The 15,350-nt window shown below is 38.6% G+C and overlaps 2 protein-coding genes across 2 annotated transcripts in view; both read right to left on the reverse strand.

The window, feature by feature from the left end:
• The window catches only part of LOC149286066 (transient receptor potential cation channel subfamily V member 2-like), a 35,337-nt gene extending 23,159 nt beyond the window's left edge, over positions 1–12,178 (reverse strand). Inside the window, exons 1-5 of the mRNA XM_089494352.1 lie at positions 11,949–12,178; positions 8,271–8,413; positions 5,583–5,735; positions 3,404–3,544; positions 1,607–1,905 (exon numbers count right to left, since the gene is read on the reverse strand). Coding sequence (XP_089350478.1) covers positions 1,607–1,905; positions 3,404–3,544; positions 5,583–5,735; positions 8,271–8,413; positions 11,949–12,178 — 966 coding nt within the window. The remainder of the gene's footprint in view (positions 1–1,606; positions 1,906–3,403; positions 3,545–5,582; positions 5,736–8,270; positions 8,414–11,948) is intronic.
• The window catches only part of LOC149286065 (polyubiquitin-C-like), a 172,494-nt gene that overhangs the window by 71,349 nt on the left and 85,795 nt on the right, over positions 1–15,350 (reverse strand). The window lies entirely within an intron of this gene.

Below are 15,350 nucleotides of genomic sequence, written 5' to 3' on the forward strand. Positions count from 1 at the left end.
CCTCCCTATATGCCACTCTGCCCCATAATATGCCTTTTAACCCCCTAAGTGCCAGAGTGGCATATAGGGGTATAAGGCATTCCAGAAATGCCCTATGTCCCCATTTAACACACACACGCGCACACACACACACACTTACCGGTGCTTTCTAATTTCCTGCTGTATTGCCGGGGCAGCGGGTTGACGTCTCCTTCCGCTGCAGCCAGAAGGAGGTGGAGTTGGCAGCGGGGGTTTGTCTGCGTCCGTCGCGGATACCTTCCCCGGCTGTCAGAGATCAGAGTTCCCCGCACCGGTGGGGGGAACTCTGATCTCTGACAGTCGGGGAAGGTATCCGCGACGGACGCAGACAACCCCCGCTGCTAGCCACACCTCCTTCCGGCTGCAGCGGACGTTGTCTACGCGGATCGCGTAGACATCAACCCGCTGCCCCGGCAATACAGCAGGAAGCACCGGTAAGTGTGTGTGGGGGGGGGGGACAGGAGGATCCAGGTCCCCTGCAGCGGTGCAGGGGATCTGGATCTTAGTCTCATAATCAGACCTCTATTTGAGGTCTGATTAGAAGACGACCCCGATTAGAAGACGAGGGGTATTTTTCAGAGCATTTGCTCTGAAAAAAACCTCGTCTTATAATCGAGCAAATACGGTACTTTCTGGGTACTTTAATATACATTATTGAAGAAATGTAAAAGGTACTTTCCTTAGGTAGAAGCTGTAGCTCCTTTGCCACATCTCGCCTTTTACTATTGATTGACTGCTTGAGGCAGCCAATCAATTGCAGGAAAGCAGTCCCATTGAAATTAATGGAAGCACTTTTTGCAGGGATGAATCGCGGGGCCCTGTTAAACACTGTTAAAAGGAGCACCCACCAGAATAATTGTGTATATATATATATATATATATATATATATATATATAATTAGCAAACCATTGGCTGCTCAATAGGATTACTACATTTCTTGTCAACAAATGTGGTACTTTTTTTAATTTACCCATGGAGAGTCACAGCAAACATGCAACATGTGACTACAAAATAAACTTCTTACTGGCTGATCCTTTCACATGACAGGAAGAAGAATTGGTCTGCCATTACTAATGCCTATAATGGAGTCCAGGGGCGGGCTGGGCCGGGGGGCAGGGGGGAAATTGCCCCCCAGGCCGCTCGAAATCTAATCTAAACGGCCGCTGGGTGCTGATGCCGCCGGCCGGCGCTACTTTAATACTTTTTTTTAAAATTTAATATGGCAAGCCGGATCGGCTATTAAATGGAAAAAAAATAGTATTAAAGCAGCGCCGGCCGGCGGCATCAGCACCCAGCGGCCGTTTAGATACGTTTTCCAGCAGTCTGACGGCCGCATAGTGATGGGAGCAGCGTGAGGGGTGAAAGGTGAGTGCGAGGGGGCGGAGCCACTTGCAAAAACAACAGCATTATGATCAATCAAACCTAACTGAGAGAAAAGATTCACCTCTAGGATGTGTCAGTGGTTGCTTAAATTATGAAGCATGATCCCAAAACCAAGGCTGTTTTCTGGACTAATAATAAAATAAATATCCTGAATTCCATATTGCATGTGTGTTTCTAAAATAAGGTGTATTGATTTCAACTAACCTCAATTTTACCAGTCTTTGCAGCCAGCTTTAATGGTGTTAGGCCTTCCCAGTTCGTTAGTTGTTCCAGTTTCAGTGATGGGTTGATTGTCATGGATTTCTTCAAGATGTTATCATACATCTTAGTGACTGTCTCTGTGTTTTCTTTAGTGTTATCCGCCACCCAGACCAATGCGTGCAAGACAGTGTTACCATGGCTATCTCTGGCAGCCAGATCAGCCTTTCTGTATGGGTTATCCAGAAGATAATTGACAATTTCAGGTTGATTGGTACAGGCGGCCAATGAAAGTGGGAGCTCTCCTGGTGAAAGGCATAAGGAGAACGAAATAGTCTTAGAATTACACTTACATAAGGGTGACCAGACGTCCCTGGATTGAGGACACTGTCCCCGGATGCGGTCCAGATACATGACTCTGCTCCGTTCCTGCTTCCCCTGGGCGGGACAAGAGAAGTTGTGCGAGCAACACAGAGGGAAGCAGCGGCCCCTGCGGAGGTCTGCGAGTAGCACCGGGAAATCTACAGTTTAGGTAAGGGGGTGTGGGGGGTTATCAATGAGTATGCGTGATTGAGGGAATGAATTTGTATCTGTGAATGAATGAGTATATGACTTAGTATATGAATTAGTATATTAATTAATATGTGTGTGATAGCATGGATGTATAAGTGGGGGGTGGCACAGGGAGGCTGTAAGTGATGTGTAGACCCCATACTGCTGGCAGCATCAATACACAAGGTAAGTAGCTAGGTTTCAGCATGTATTGGCTGCATGTGCATGATAGGAGTGTGATTGTTGTATTAAATATATATGATTGCGAACAGCAACCACACTCCTATCATGCCCAGGTTTCAGCATGTACGTGTTGCCTGGGCATAATAGGAGTGTGATTGCTTTTAACAATTATATATTGTTTTAATAAAAGTGTGGTTATTTTTATTTTGGCCAAGTGAATCCTGAATTTTTCAGTTTCGGTCCAGAATTTCCATTTTGGTGCATCTCTAGTGTCTGTGTGGCAGAGCCTGTCCTGGTGTGTGTGTTTGGGTGTCTGTGTGGCAGAGCCTGTCCTGGTGTGTGTGTTTAGGTGTCGATGTGGCAGAGCCTGTCCTGGTGTGTGTGTTTGGGTGTCTGCGTGGCAGAGCCTGTCCTGGTGTGTGTGTGTTTAGGTGTCTATGTTGCAGAGCCTGTCCTGGTGTGTGTGTGTGTGTGTATTTGGGTGTTTGGCATGGAGGAGGGCAGTGCCCAGGCTCCTCTTGTCACTACAAACAATCATGAGGGGGCGGCTAAATTGAAAAGGTAGCTATAGTGGTAAGATGGAAGGTAAGCTCAAAACAGGTACATAAAATATTTTTAGGTTTGTTTACTAGTCAGCCACTCTACTTTTATGTATTAATAGTTACATTTTTATCAGTGTATAGCTAAATATTTTTGATGATACGCATTGCTTTCAAGTCAGTCTTCTCATCAGGGCTATGCATTATACAGTATGTCCATCCAGAGGATAATGATGTTAGTCAGTATGTGACATATGGATGTGAACAATCCAAAATATTGTGCAAAGACTCCAGCTTCTCTGATACTGACAGGTTTAGCTATGCCAAATCGGCTCCAACCCGCAACAGTTGACCCAGCTTTAAGCAAGAGTGCCATCTCTGTGTTTTACAGGCTTGCAATACCTTTTTTAAGCTGTAATATACATCACTACACTACTGGTGGAAAGATGCAGAGTCTTTACAGTATAAGCACCTGTAAATAATCATACCCAAGTATAATTCATTTATCTTTTGTTTGTTTGTTACCTACCAAAGTAAAAGCTGACACCCTTCTCCTTCTTCTGGAAAAACTCTCCTTCAGCTTTGGCATGGACATCAGCTTTGTTCCTCATGAGTAGTTGAACTAGATTTAAGTTTCTTTTCTCTATGGCTATGTGAAGAGCAGTCTGTCCTGTGGTATAATATGGTAAGTGTGAGACACATACACACATTTAAAAAGGAAGGAAATTGTAAAAGAAAAGGCTAAATCCAAGGCATACATTATTAATAAAACCAGAACAAAAACTTGTTGAAAAATACCCTTCATAACAAATATTTTCAGAATTTCAAGAGGAACACAAATACGGTAGTTGCCTATGCCAAAACTTCCCTTAATGACGGAGAAAGATTGAAAACTTTTGAATGCTGCACAAGGATGTAAGTAGGGTAGCATTCTATTTAAGAGATCATGTAGTGCTCTAAACATTTTGCAGTCTGTTTTGTATAAGGGACCATAACAAAGTTCACCCAGGACCCTACTGAGTGGTGCACAATGATTTTCACAGCAAATAACTAGATTGCTAATTTTTTACCTGCTCTAAAACATTTAATATTATTTAAGCATTGGCTATCCCCTGTACCTATCATGTTTTACTACTCGCTATTAGAAGTACTATATTTCCCACTAGATTATTGCTCTCACATTCTGATATTCACCCTTTTGAGTTACATTTTTTATTGGGTCCTAGCACAAATATTTCACCTTTGTTTGATAGTAATGCCAATGAACTTTGTCCTCTTTCATAACTTTGCCTAATAATAAACCAAAGTTCCTTGATATGATGTCAAACTATAATACCTTTTACACTATTACAAGGGAGTTTTCTTTCTGCAGGAACACTCCACAGATCAACATAGGGGATACAGACCAAATGGTCATTAGTAATTCTGTAAACCCTTCAGTTAATCTACTATCTTTTCATGGGTTTCAGAATTCTCTGTTCTCTTCATTTGTGACATTTTCTGGCAAACAAATGAAAGGTCAGACTGGCACTTTTGAAAGCCTCAGTATTTAGTTAATGACTAAGCCTTTGTTTTTATGTAGTTTTCCACCAAGTATTGCAAGTGAGCCAAACTCATGTCACCCAACAGCAATAAAATCATGTGCACATTTGATGTTCTAAATATTTAATGTTTACATTAATAACAAGAAATGGCTAAGCCCATAAAGCTCCCAGGGCACATTTTAAAGAGACATATTGGAAATAAATATCTAATACACATTAGTCTGAATGCACTTATATACTAGAGAGGAAAAAATATTGGATTCAACACAAACAGTTCCTTGGCATATTGCCGAGTGATGCTTCAGCAACCTCCTCTAATGGCAAGTTTAATTACTTCTAAAAACTGTCTCAGTTGCTAATGGAGCATCCGGGTTTGTCCATAATGTAGCATTTAGTGAAGCCATGTGAAAATCTGAAGACTGGATGGAGACATCACTTTTTACATAATTGCCATAATGCTTTAATCAAGCAACACAAAAGCTTTCCAGTTTTACCAGATGTTTGTACTTGAAATTACTTTGCATTACTTATCTTATAAAAATCTTTTTTCTATAGGTTCTTAGGTATTGGGATTTATTTCCTATCTTTGACTGCAATTAATGTGCCAGACTAAAGTAATGGGATGGAAAATACTTCAATGAGGGTATACCACAGAAAAAGTAAATTATTTAAAAAAATGATAATGTTCAAAATTAAATAGAATGCATACATGAAAAGGCATTCAATATGCCACCACAACAACTAGAGGAATGTCAAAAAAGCTTAAGGAGGTAATCATGGGATACATGAATGAAGTTCTGCTTCCCTGCCTCCCTGGGTCAGTTATTTCTATCTCAAAGCAGGGATGCAGTGTTGGGCCACGGCCTCCATCTTCCACTACCTGCCCACTACCCACACACCACCCACTGAAGGCAGTCTAGGGCTAGCCCAACTTCTACAGTCAGCTAGCCCTGTCTCTTAAAAGAAAACACCCCAACAGCCCCTGGTAGCCCACCATAAGACGTTTCCAGGTTACTGGATTGGTTGTTCATATTGTCCTAAGGCTTTTACATGTTGCCTATGTAATGCATTAGATGTAAACTCAGCATGACATTGTTTGCCCCTTTCTTATGTGACATGCGATCAATAGTGTGTGAAGTTTGGAAGTTACCAGTTATCACTTACCACGATAATAATCATTGGTGTATGCTGCATTTACAAACTCTTCTAAATTATTTGTTTCTTCTGCTGTTTCCAGCAATATTGGGATAGCTGCATTTGTTCCTTTATTCAAATTCCACATAGCCTTTAGCAAACATGTCTTGCCTGTGTCAGGATCTACGGATTAAACCATATATTTATACACACAAATATATACACTTACCATACGTCAATATTAAAGTCATCAAGTTCTACAGAGAGCCTACAATATGCATAACATTCATATATTATTACCAATACTATGCAATGCTTCATTATGCATTGTTGATATTTATTTCATTTTTAGATCTGTTGAAACCAATCTTTATTCGCCCCCTTGTCTCACAAATCATTATTTTAACAGTAGTGGGCAGGGATGATACCTCTAAGAGTTCTGCTACAATAAAGTAAAATGAGGCAAATATTAATATACGGTACTTACCGGTACTTATAAAAATACAAACACTGTTAAATAATTGGAGATTAAGGATCTATGGAGAATGAATTTGTTCAAAAATAACAGTAACAAAAATAAGTAAATTTGGGTACTGTAAAGAGAAGTAAAAATTTGCAATAATTTGCTTAATGACATGTACACATCATTAGCCAGGATTCAGTAGAAAATCCCATGCAGGAGAACAGCTTCTGGGGTTATCATTCTTTTATGTGGTTCAGAAGATATTGCACCTTGTTCCACTGCTGCCTTCCCTAAGATTTGCAGCAGACAGGTGTTTGTTCTTGAGGAGTTTTACATTTCTTTTAATTTGATTTCATTCTTTCAATTTGAACCTACCCTTTTATTTATTTTTATGTGGAAGAAACTTTGTTTCCAGTCTCTTCGCTTTGATCTCATATCCTGCTGATATTCACTAGAACATCTCCTGTGGTGGCACCATTGACAATAAGGCAATCCCCAAAAGGAGGTACAGGAATTAATGTCCCTTTTAGTGTAATAATGCTCATATTGCAGATATGAGCCTTCAGATGCATTGTGTTATGACACTAAGGGAAAAATATATATTTTGTTCTTATTCTGTCTTCATCAGGTCATTCAAATGATCACCGGTACTTTCAAATTATCTGGACACTCCTCTCCTTTTTTAAACAAATGATATATACTTTTTTAAGTATTTTAGGTGTTATTTTGTTTTAAGACACAACACAGTCGATGATCTGTAAGTTATGAGCGAGACAGTCAGTTGACACATCCTCTTGTGACATGTTCTGCACACTCCGCCAGTCTCATGCCCAAACAAAGTGCTTATTGAGCAATCATAACACTTTACAGTAGAGAAGTGCTTTTAAATAATCCGTTAAGTGTTGAAAATCAATGAAAGTAAAAAAAAAAATCACATAATTAGTTAACCAATGTAATATACTCAGCAAATTGAGGACTGAATTAACAATCCCATCTCTTGTGTTGAGGAAAAAGCTTACAAATGCTATTAAAAAATTAAACAAAACATTACATATGGTTGCTTTTAAGAAAATAGCTTCCTTTTGATAAAATTATCTTTCTTTAATATATCCGGGAAATCTATGTGTATATTTTATGTATATTTCCACCGTTAATCTCAGGTATATATATATATATATATATATATATATATAAAACACGAAATTTCAGGGCCACCTATATGCCTGAGAATGGCCCCTGTTGCTTCACCCACAAGTATAGCAATAGCATTATAGTAATTTATAGTAAATTCATTTGCTTGTATATAAAGAGATGTATCTATTATTATATTAGTAAAGTATTGACAGTGTTGCTTTGCAGAGTATGTTTTGGGGACTTCTTCTTTCAGTGCTACAATTTCACACATGGGGAACCAGGGACAGTCCTGAAGGCGTGTTTGTGTTACTGTTTTTTATGGAATCGTCTAGGTTATATGCAGAATAGATATCCTCTCCTCCGAAACCCAGCACTGCCCCTACCGACTCATATAAAAAAAAAAAATGTTAATTGTTATTTTTTGAGGGTGCTTTTTTTAATCGTATGTCATATTTATTCAATTTGTTTGTGTCAGGCATCACCTAGAGTCCCACAGACCGCAAGGCGTGGCTGCCCCTTTAAGAGGCCCGGCTGGACTTAAACTCACTGTCATCACCTAGTTCCGTTATGGACTGAACCCCGCCTCTCTCACCTGGCCTCATCATCAGGCTTTAAAAGATCAACCTCACCTCCAGCCCAGTATCTGGTTGTTGTTTTTGCTTCTGGATGCGCTGTGATTATATGCCTGATTTCCTGGACTTTGCTTTGCGACCTCGTTTATGAACCTACGCTGCCTGCCTTTGACCTTGGAACTGTTTTTGACTACGCTACTTGCCTTTGCCCTTTGTACTGGAACTGTGAATTAATTTATGAATCTACACTGACTGCCTTTGTCCTTGGCACTGTTTAATTAACTACACTGCCGTGTTTCTTTCGTTGGGACTGTATGTTTAATATTGGTTGCTCATTAAAACACCTTGCTTATCAAACCTGCGCTACGCTCCATCCCTGTTTCTGACAGTTTGCTATAAAAAATGGTGTGTTACAATATTTTAACAAAATGAATGAAGCATACTCGCAATCCAAAGACAGAAATTTCATATAGTGTTAGTTATATATGCAGCAAAAGTCCAATTATCAGTGACGAGAACGTGCAAAGTAACACCATTATGAATACCTACCTTTGAACTCTGTGTTGGTTAGACGCTTCATTGTTTTTTGAAGATAATCTTTAAGTCCAGATAAATCCTCTGTATTCCCTGTAGCTGCAGCATCAAAAAGTCTGTCTCTTGTGTATACATCGGCAGGGTCAATGTCAGGGGGGCTAACAAAAAAATATGTATATACTGCATGGGTACCCAACTTGTATAAACAAAGGAAAATACAATATAAATCATTGCTCAGATTTTCCCAAATAGCGTTTTAATTCAAACAAAATATTTTGGTTGAAAATGTGTATATGAATGTGCCCACAGAGTAGTGTGAATAAGAAAGTACACCATCAATGAATTCTATGGTTTTACATATCAAGGCATAATAACAATCATCTGTTCAAAGTCCAGACCTTAACCCGACTGAAAACTTGTGGGACCTTAGAAGAGGTGTGCATAAACAGATGTCTGCAAACCTCAATGAACTAAAGCAACGTTGTAAAGACGAGTGGGCCAGAAAATTCCTCCACAACCATGTGAGAGACTAATCAAGTCATACAGAAAACGATTACTTCAAGTTATTGCTTCTAAAGATGGTTCTACAAGCTATTGAATCGTAAGGTGTACTTAGTGTTTCACAGATGGCTTCTTCATTTTGGCTTTGTTTTTGTTAAATAACTCATGACACGGTGTAATATATCATGTGTTGTTTTTTAGACCTACTAAGGAACAGATGATTGTTTTTATGTCCTGATATGTAAAGTATAGTATTCAAAGAGGGTTCACTTTCTTTTTCACACAACTGTATTTTTTCATGAGATACTTGCAACTAAAACATAAACCGTTGAAAGTTAAAGACATTTATTATTTTTATTATGAAGGTAGTACTGGTAAACAGACATATAAACCTTGGCACTAATTACCCAAAACACAGTAAAAAAATATAGATATAAAAATAAAAATCTCCCTTTGTGGTAATAATGTGCCCTTCTTACGACAACCAGCAATTCAATATTTACATCCTGAAAGCTATTTGCAGAATTGCAGCCACCTCCCATAGAGTAAACTGTGTTGTTTCTTCACTGTTGAGTTTGGGTGTTTTTACAAAAAAACTAATAATTTATGACCTGTAACTGCCTGAGAAGACCATATGCGTTACTGTGTAGAAGTACAAATGAAAATTCACATTAGATCCTAGTAAAAAGCACTAAACATCCTTCGTTAAAAAAAAATGGTAATTACTTTTTTAACAATCACGGGATCATCCCATACCAAGCCCAAACTCTCCCATATTTTAAGAATGGCAACTGTGAAGTGTAAAGCTGAATCCCTGGGTATTTTTCCATGATGTAGAATGACAATTCACCCTCTGCTGTGAATTCAGTAGTTGATGTGTTATAAAATGTTTTTTTTGTGACATCATTAGTAATCTCACCAATGAATGTTTAAAACTGTGCTTTTACTGAACTTGTTTGTCATACCAAAACAAGGTTGTCAGGAAAGCTATTCAGTTGCCTACTAGGTTAGTTTCTCAGAGCCTATGTCCGCACATATATTTATATTATACTTTGCTACTGTGCTACTTATAGTGAGTGTATTTATGCGTAAGGGTCTGGTGGTAGAGTTAGTTAGTAGTGTTAGTGTATGCTTTTAGCACGTGTATGTGGGAGTTAGTGTATGGTGTTAGTAAGACTGTGTATGTGTCAGCATATGGTGTTAGAGTGTTTGTGTGTTAGTGTATGATGTTAGCATGAAAAAGAGTGTATATATAATTATATATTTAATTACTATAATTACAGGAGCGAGCCAGGGGTTAGTTGGGCCTGGATGCAGTGTTTATGGTCTCCCTCCCCATTAACTAAAATATGCACATAATAACACTCAAACATGCCTTAACACCATACACTTATACATACATACACACACTATCTCCCTATCTCTTCTCTGCACTACTAATCCTAGGCTCACCCCTTGGAGATAGTGTGTGTATGTATGTATAAGTGTATGGTGTTAAAGCATGCTTGAGTGTTAGTATGTGCATACTTTAGTTATGGGGAGGGACACCATAAACACTGCATCCAGGCCCAACTAACCCCTGGCTCGCTTCTGTATATATAATTAACTTGCAGTTTATGTGTTTTGTAAGTAAAGCTAATGGTTAATGGGTAATATTATAACTATAACCAACATATATATATAACATAACCAACATATAACTGTAACCAACAGACTATACACAACAGCTCTTGGTGTGCATAAAAATATATAAGCTGATTAATGCTCTGTCAAAAAAAGAATGGAATTAAATCCAAGATTTTTAAAATGATATGAGTTAGTTCACCTCCTGGATATGTGTCAGATTACAGGTGGTAACCTTATGACACTGAAAACATAGCATTGTTTAAAGGTTGCATGAGTTAGCCTGGATCCTGTCCAAATTCAATAGGAACTTCTAACCAAGTTAAGAGGTAGGGGCGTAGTGGAAAAAGCTGCTGGAAATACTAAAATATAACAACAGCATTTTGAGCTGGCATCTGGCCTTCAGCAAATAGGGAAGCCCTATTTTGTGCAGATTTGTTTGCTGTCAGGGTCGTAATGACAAACACTTCCTCAATATGACTAAGTTATTGGTTAGAATGTTACAATGCTATCCTGGCATCCCAATACAGGCTAGTGTGAATTATATAGCTATTCTAAAACCACAATCAGGTTTTAGTATGTTCTACATATACATAGCTATGGAATTTAATCCACGGAACATTCACCTTCATTTAACGGATGAAATGTATACTGGGTACAACTTGACAGTATAAAATATGCCTGCTATGTCTAGACAATTTTCCTCGGATCACAGAGCCATATCACCTTTAAAAAAACAATACGCTATCATTGCAAGGTCAATTTACCCCCACCTTTCCCATAAACAGAACAATTTTGAAGGTTATAATGAACATAAGCACTCATCTTCTCAATTAAAAATAAGGCTCATAAGAGTTGGAATTGAATAATTCATTAAAACACCAACATTGTGCTATCTCTGTAAAGTGGCAGAAGAGGGAGGATTGACATAGAGGTGCTTTGTGATAATTAAAGGTTATATTTTTATTTACTCTGATAAATTTTAAAATATTAAAGGCTGCTTGGACTTCCCTGTGCCTTAACATTGTTTCAGCCGATGATAATCCCTACACACAGTGGATAACCCCTCTCTGGATGTTCATGGAAAACAACAGCTTCTCGGTACAAAATGTTGTTATTATATTTTTGGTTAATTTGTGATCTATTCAGACATGGTTGGCGTGTGCTGGCCACTATTACCTTAAAGGAGACTTGTCCTTGGCAAATAATCTTAACAACCTATCCCAAAAATAAAACTAAAATGTATTGTTTTGACTACTATAAATGCACATATGACATTTACCCTGGCATTGAGATGAAAGAGATTAATTGAATGTATCCCCATTTCAGAGCATACAATATTTGCCCCTAATGTTAACAATCGCAATGCACTTTCCTCAGTTACTTTACTGATTCAAATTTTTATTTTTTGAATCCCTTCCATAAACATACACATTTAACTAAGCTTCTTTAAGTGACCTTTAATCAACCAAAATATAGTTATTTCAGGAAATGTGATCTAAGTGCCATAACTACTCTGTGTTACTATACTGTATTCTAGTATTGATAACATTAGGATGGCAAACTTACTTGTTTCCATTGCCTTGAACTTGGGTTAAAAAATCCAGGTTAAATCCAATTTCAGCTGGAAACCTGTCACTTTCTTTCTGAAGGGCTGACTCCATGGGAGGCTTCTTATCCTTTTTTCCATCTTGGTTCTTTTCTCCTTTACTAAAGGCAGCAAGTGTATCTTTATCGTGGGCCTCTAGACTGAATCTGTTTTGAGGGGTATCAGACTCGTCTGAATCTGAATGAGACATATTTGCTGATGAAAATGCTGCAGTATATTATGAAGGTTCCAGGTCCTGAAATAATCCTCCTCTGTGATAACTAGAGCATAAAAAGAATATATGTTTGCATAAGAGAGTGAGAAAGCAGAAGGACACACATACTCTCAGTTTGCATATTACCTGTATGCCAGGTGTTGGGGGTATGGCTTGTACTCATAGGCAAATAAACACACTGTGCATGATCATTAAAAAGGAACAAACACAAAACAATTATTTTGAGTTGCATTAACATATTAAATTACATTTTCCATGGGGAAGATCCTATGAAAATTAAGATTGCACTATATTCATATAATATTCAAATGAAACAACATGTATTTCCAGAATAACAAAAAATGTAATCTAGGACAGGCAATAACTATACTTTTCAGTGTATTAACCCATGTACAAAGCAAACAGAAGGATATCATTAGCCATACCAAGGTACGGTGGTTTAATGATATTATAGAGACACAATGCGTTCATATGTTGGAATATCTGATAATTTCAATGGCAAAAACTATATGGGCTGCTTAGGGTGCACCTGCAATGTAGACCCTGGTTCCTTGGTTTGTAGTGTTACCTGCACCCTCTCCAGTCTTTGCTTGTCAAGGAAAGCTATAGAACAATGCCTATTTTGAGAACCTACATTTAAAGGTAAAAATAGCATATTTGATGAGATTGCAAACTGAGAAAAGTATTTGGAGCAGGATATTGCATTTAATAAATTGTCAAACTTCAGAATTAACTTTATTACAACAATTTTTATTTATCTATATGATTAGCATCATAACTAGAACCAAGGATTCTAAAGACCAGGTTATGTCTCTCCTTTATTATGGGAGGATATCACAATTTCATGATCTTATGCCACACTACACCCATGTAATGTCCCTGGTTCCACCTATGTTTTTAAATGCACAATGCCTGTAAATTGTCCCTCATTACTTACACTGATGTACTTGTATTCTACAAGCTCAGTGTTTGGTGGTTATGAGTATATCAATATTCTACAGCCCTAAAAGCCATAATCTGTGTAAATAAAATACATTCTTATTTGAGATATATTTCTCAATTACATACACATAGGCAACAAACACCAAAGTCTTAATAAAGTTCTTCCCCATATCCTTACCTAGATTAGTAAGTACTATATACATTAGACATGCACAACTGGCAGTGGTTCTGAACATCGGGCCACTGGTCATACACTGAACCCGACTGGAGATGACAAGTGCAGGCGATATCTGGATATATGCAGCCATACACAATTTTTTTAGCGTGAGTAGCATGCGGCCTAGCATATCCAGGAGAATTTCTGCTGCATCCAGAGAGGCAGATCGGATGAGTGTGTTGTTCTATTGAGTAACTGGCCACCGGGAGCTAGATGGCCAGTCCGGGCCTGGTCAAAACTAGTGAAAACAGATCCCACATAGATAGCTGTTAACTGGCCTGACACTCTGGAAATTATTGGTGTTGTAGTTGAGTAACAGCTGGATAAGTTATCTATTAGAAAGCCCTAACCAGGGCTAGACTGGCCCAGTGCCTGAGTGAAGCTCTTCATCCCGCCCCTTTGAGGACACAACGTGACACTCAAGGGGACAGGCTCACACTGAAGAGTTCCTCATGGCAGGAAGAAGTCAGAGGCAGAGGAGAGCAGTGTGAGCAGCATTCTAAAGCAGAAGGGAGTCATCAAAAAAGTAAGTATTTAAAAAAAAAAGTTGGAGTGATATATGGAAGGGGACCCATATTCAAAAGGAGGGCTGCCTTGTGACAACAACAGGGGTGCTGTGTATAAGTACACAAACAGGTGGTTGAGGCATCACTTAAATTAATACTAAAAGGGTGGTGAGTGGCTGGGTTCAATACACATGGGTGTAGGTGCATTACATTAACCAGTACAAATGGAGGTGGGGGCAATAATACAAAAGAGAGGGGGCTGTCCTGGTGTGTGTGTTGGTGTCGGCATGGCAGAGCCTGTCCTGGTATGTGTGTTTGGGTGTCAGTGTGACAGAGCCTGCCCTGGTGTGTGTGTTTGGTTGTCCGTGTGGCAGAGCCTGTCCTTGTGTCTGTGTTTGGGTGTCCGTGTGGCAGAGCCTGTCCTGATGTGTGTGTGTTGTGTCGGTGTGGCAGAGCCTGTCCTGGTGTGTGTTTGTCAGTGTGGCAGAGCCTGTCCTTGCATCTGTGTTTGGGTGTCCGTGTGGCACAGCCTGTCCTGATATGTGTGTGTGTTTGGGTGTCCGTGTGGCAGAGCCTGTCCTTTAATTTTTACATATGCCCTCCTGAATTTGTAGTCACTTCTAGGCCCAGAAATCAGTGTGAGGAAAAGTAAAGGTCTTGTGTTATTTACTCTATTTCAATCTGCGTATTTTATTAAAAAGGATTGGTCTCAGAAACTTGCATGTTGGTTCTTCAGAGTTTGTGAAACCTAATTCCTGATTTCATTATACAGGGAACTATTCCCCTTTAGTTTCACAGTCCTTCCCAGTTATGGGAGAACATTTTACACACACACACTGGCAGGCCAAGTGGTATTCAACTTTACACCATAGTCATATGTAACTGTATGTATTATTTTTAATCTAGGATGAGGTATTCATTGCATGATGTAATGCTAGGATGATTGTGTGGTATTTTTGGCCAAAATTTTTGTTGAAGTTTCTAATTTCCTTTAGGAAGAATATTGTGAAGAATAACGCTATCACTGTTTTGTTGCACTGAATAAAATTAAACGTTCTCATCTAAATGTTTTTGCAGTAGCAAATGTTTTGATTCCATTATGTCTAATCTAATTAACTTATTTTAAGACTTTTGGTTTCTGGGATTTTAATAATAATGTGATAAAAAGAAAAAAATATAGTTATTTGGTTGGCAAATAGTGTGACTCCGGTATATATAATGGGTTGCTTGACCACGTGATTTGGGGCTGGTGTCCAAATGTTTCCAGGGCTGCTTTTCATTCCCAGTCCGACTCTGGCCCTAACCCAAGAAATGCATGTATCCAACTGCTTTCTCTTTTGATGTAATTTTTGAAAATCATGCAACTTAAATGCATATTATACAAATTTGATTTTGCACACTTTCAATACAAAAGTAAAACATTTTTATCCTTCTTACACTGTTACAAAGTCAGTTTATGTTTCTTATCAGTAACCAGCAAAAT

This window comes from Sceloporus occidentalis, unplaced genomic scaffold (genome assembly GCF_023333645.1).
Source record: "Sceloporus occidentalis isolate IW3139 unplaced genomic scaffold, rSceOcc1.0.p SCAF_72, whole genome shotgun sequence".
Lineage (NCBI taxonomy): Eukaryota > Metazoa > Chordata > Lepidosauria > Squamata > Phrynosomatidae > Sceloporus > Sceloporus occidentalis.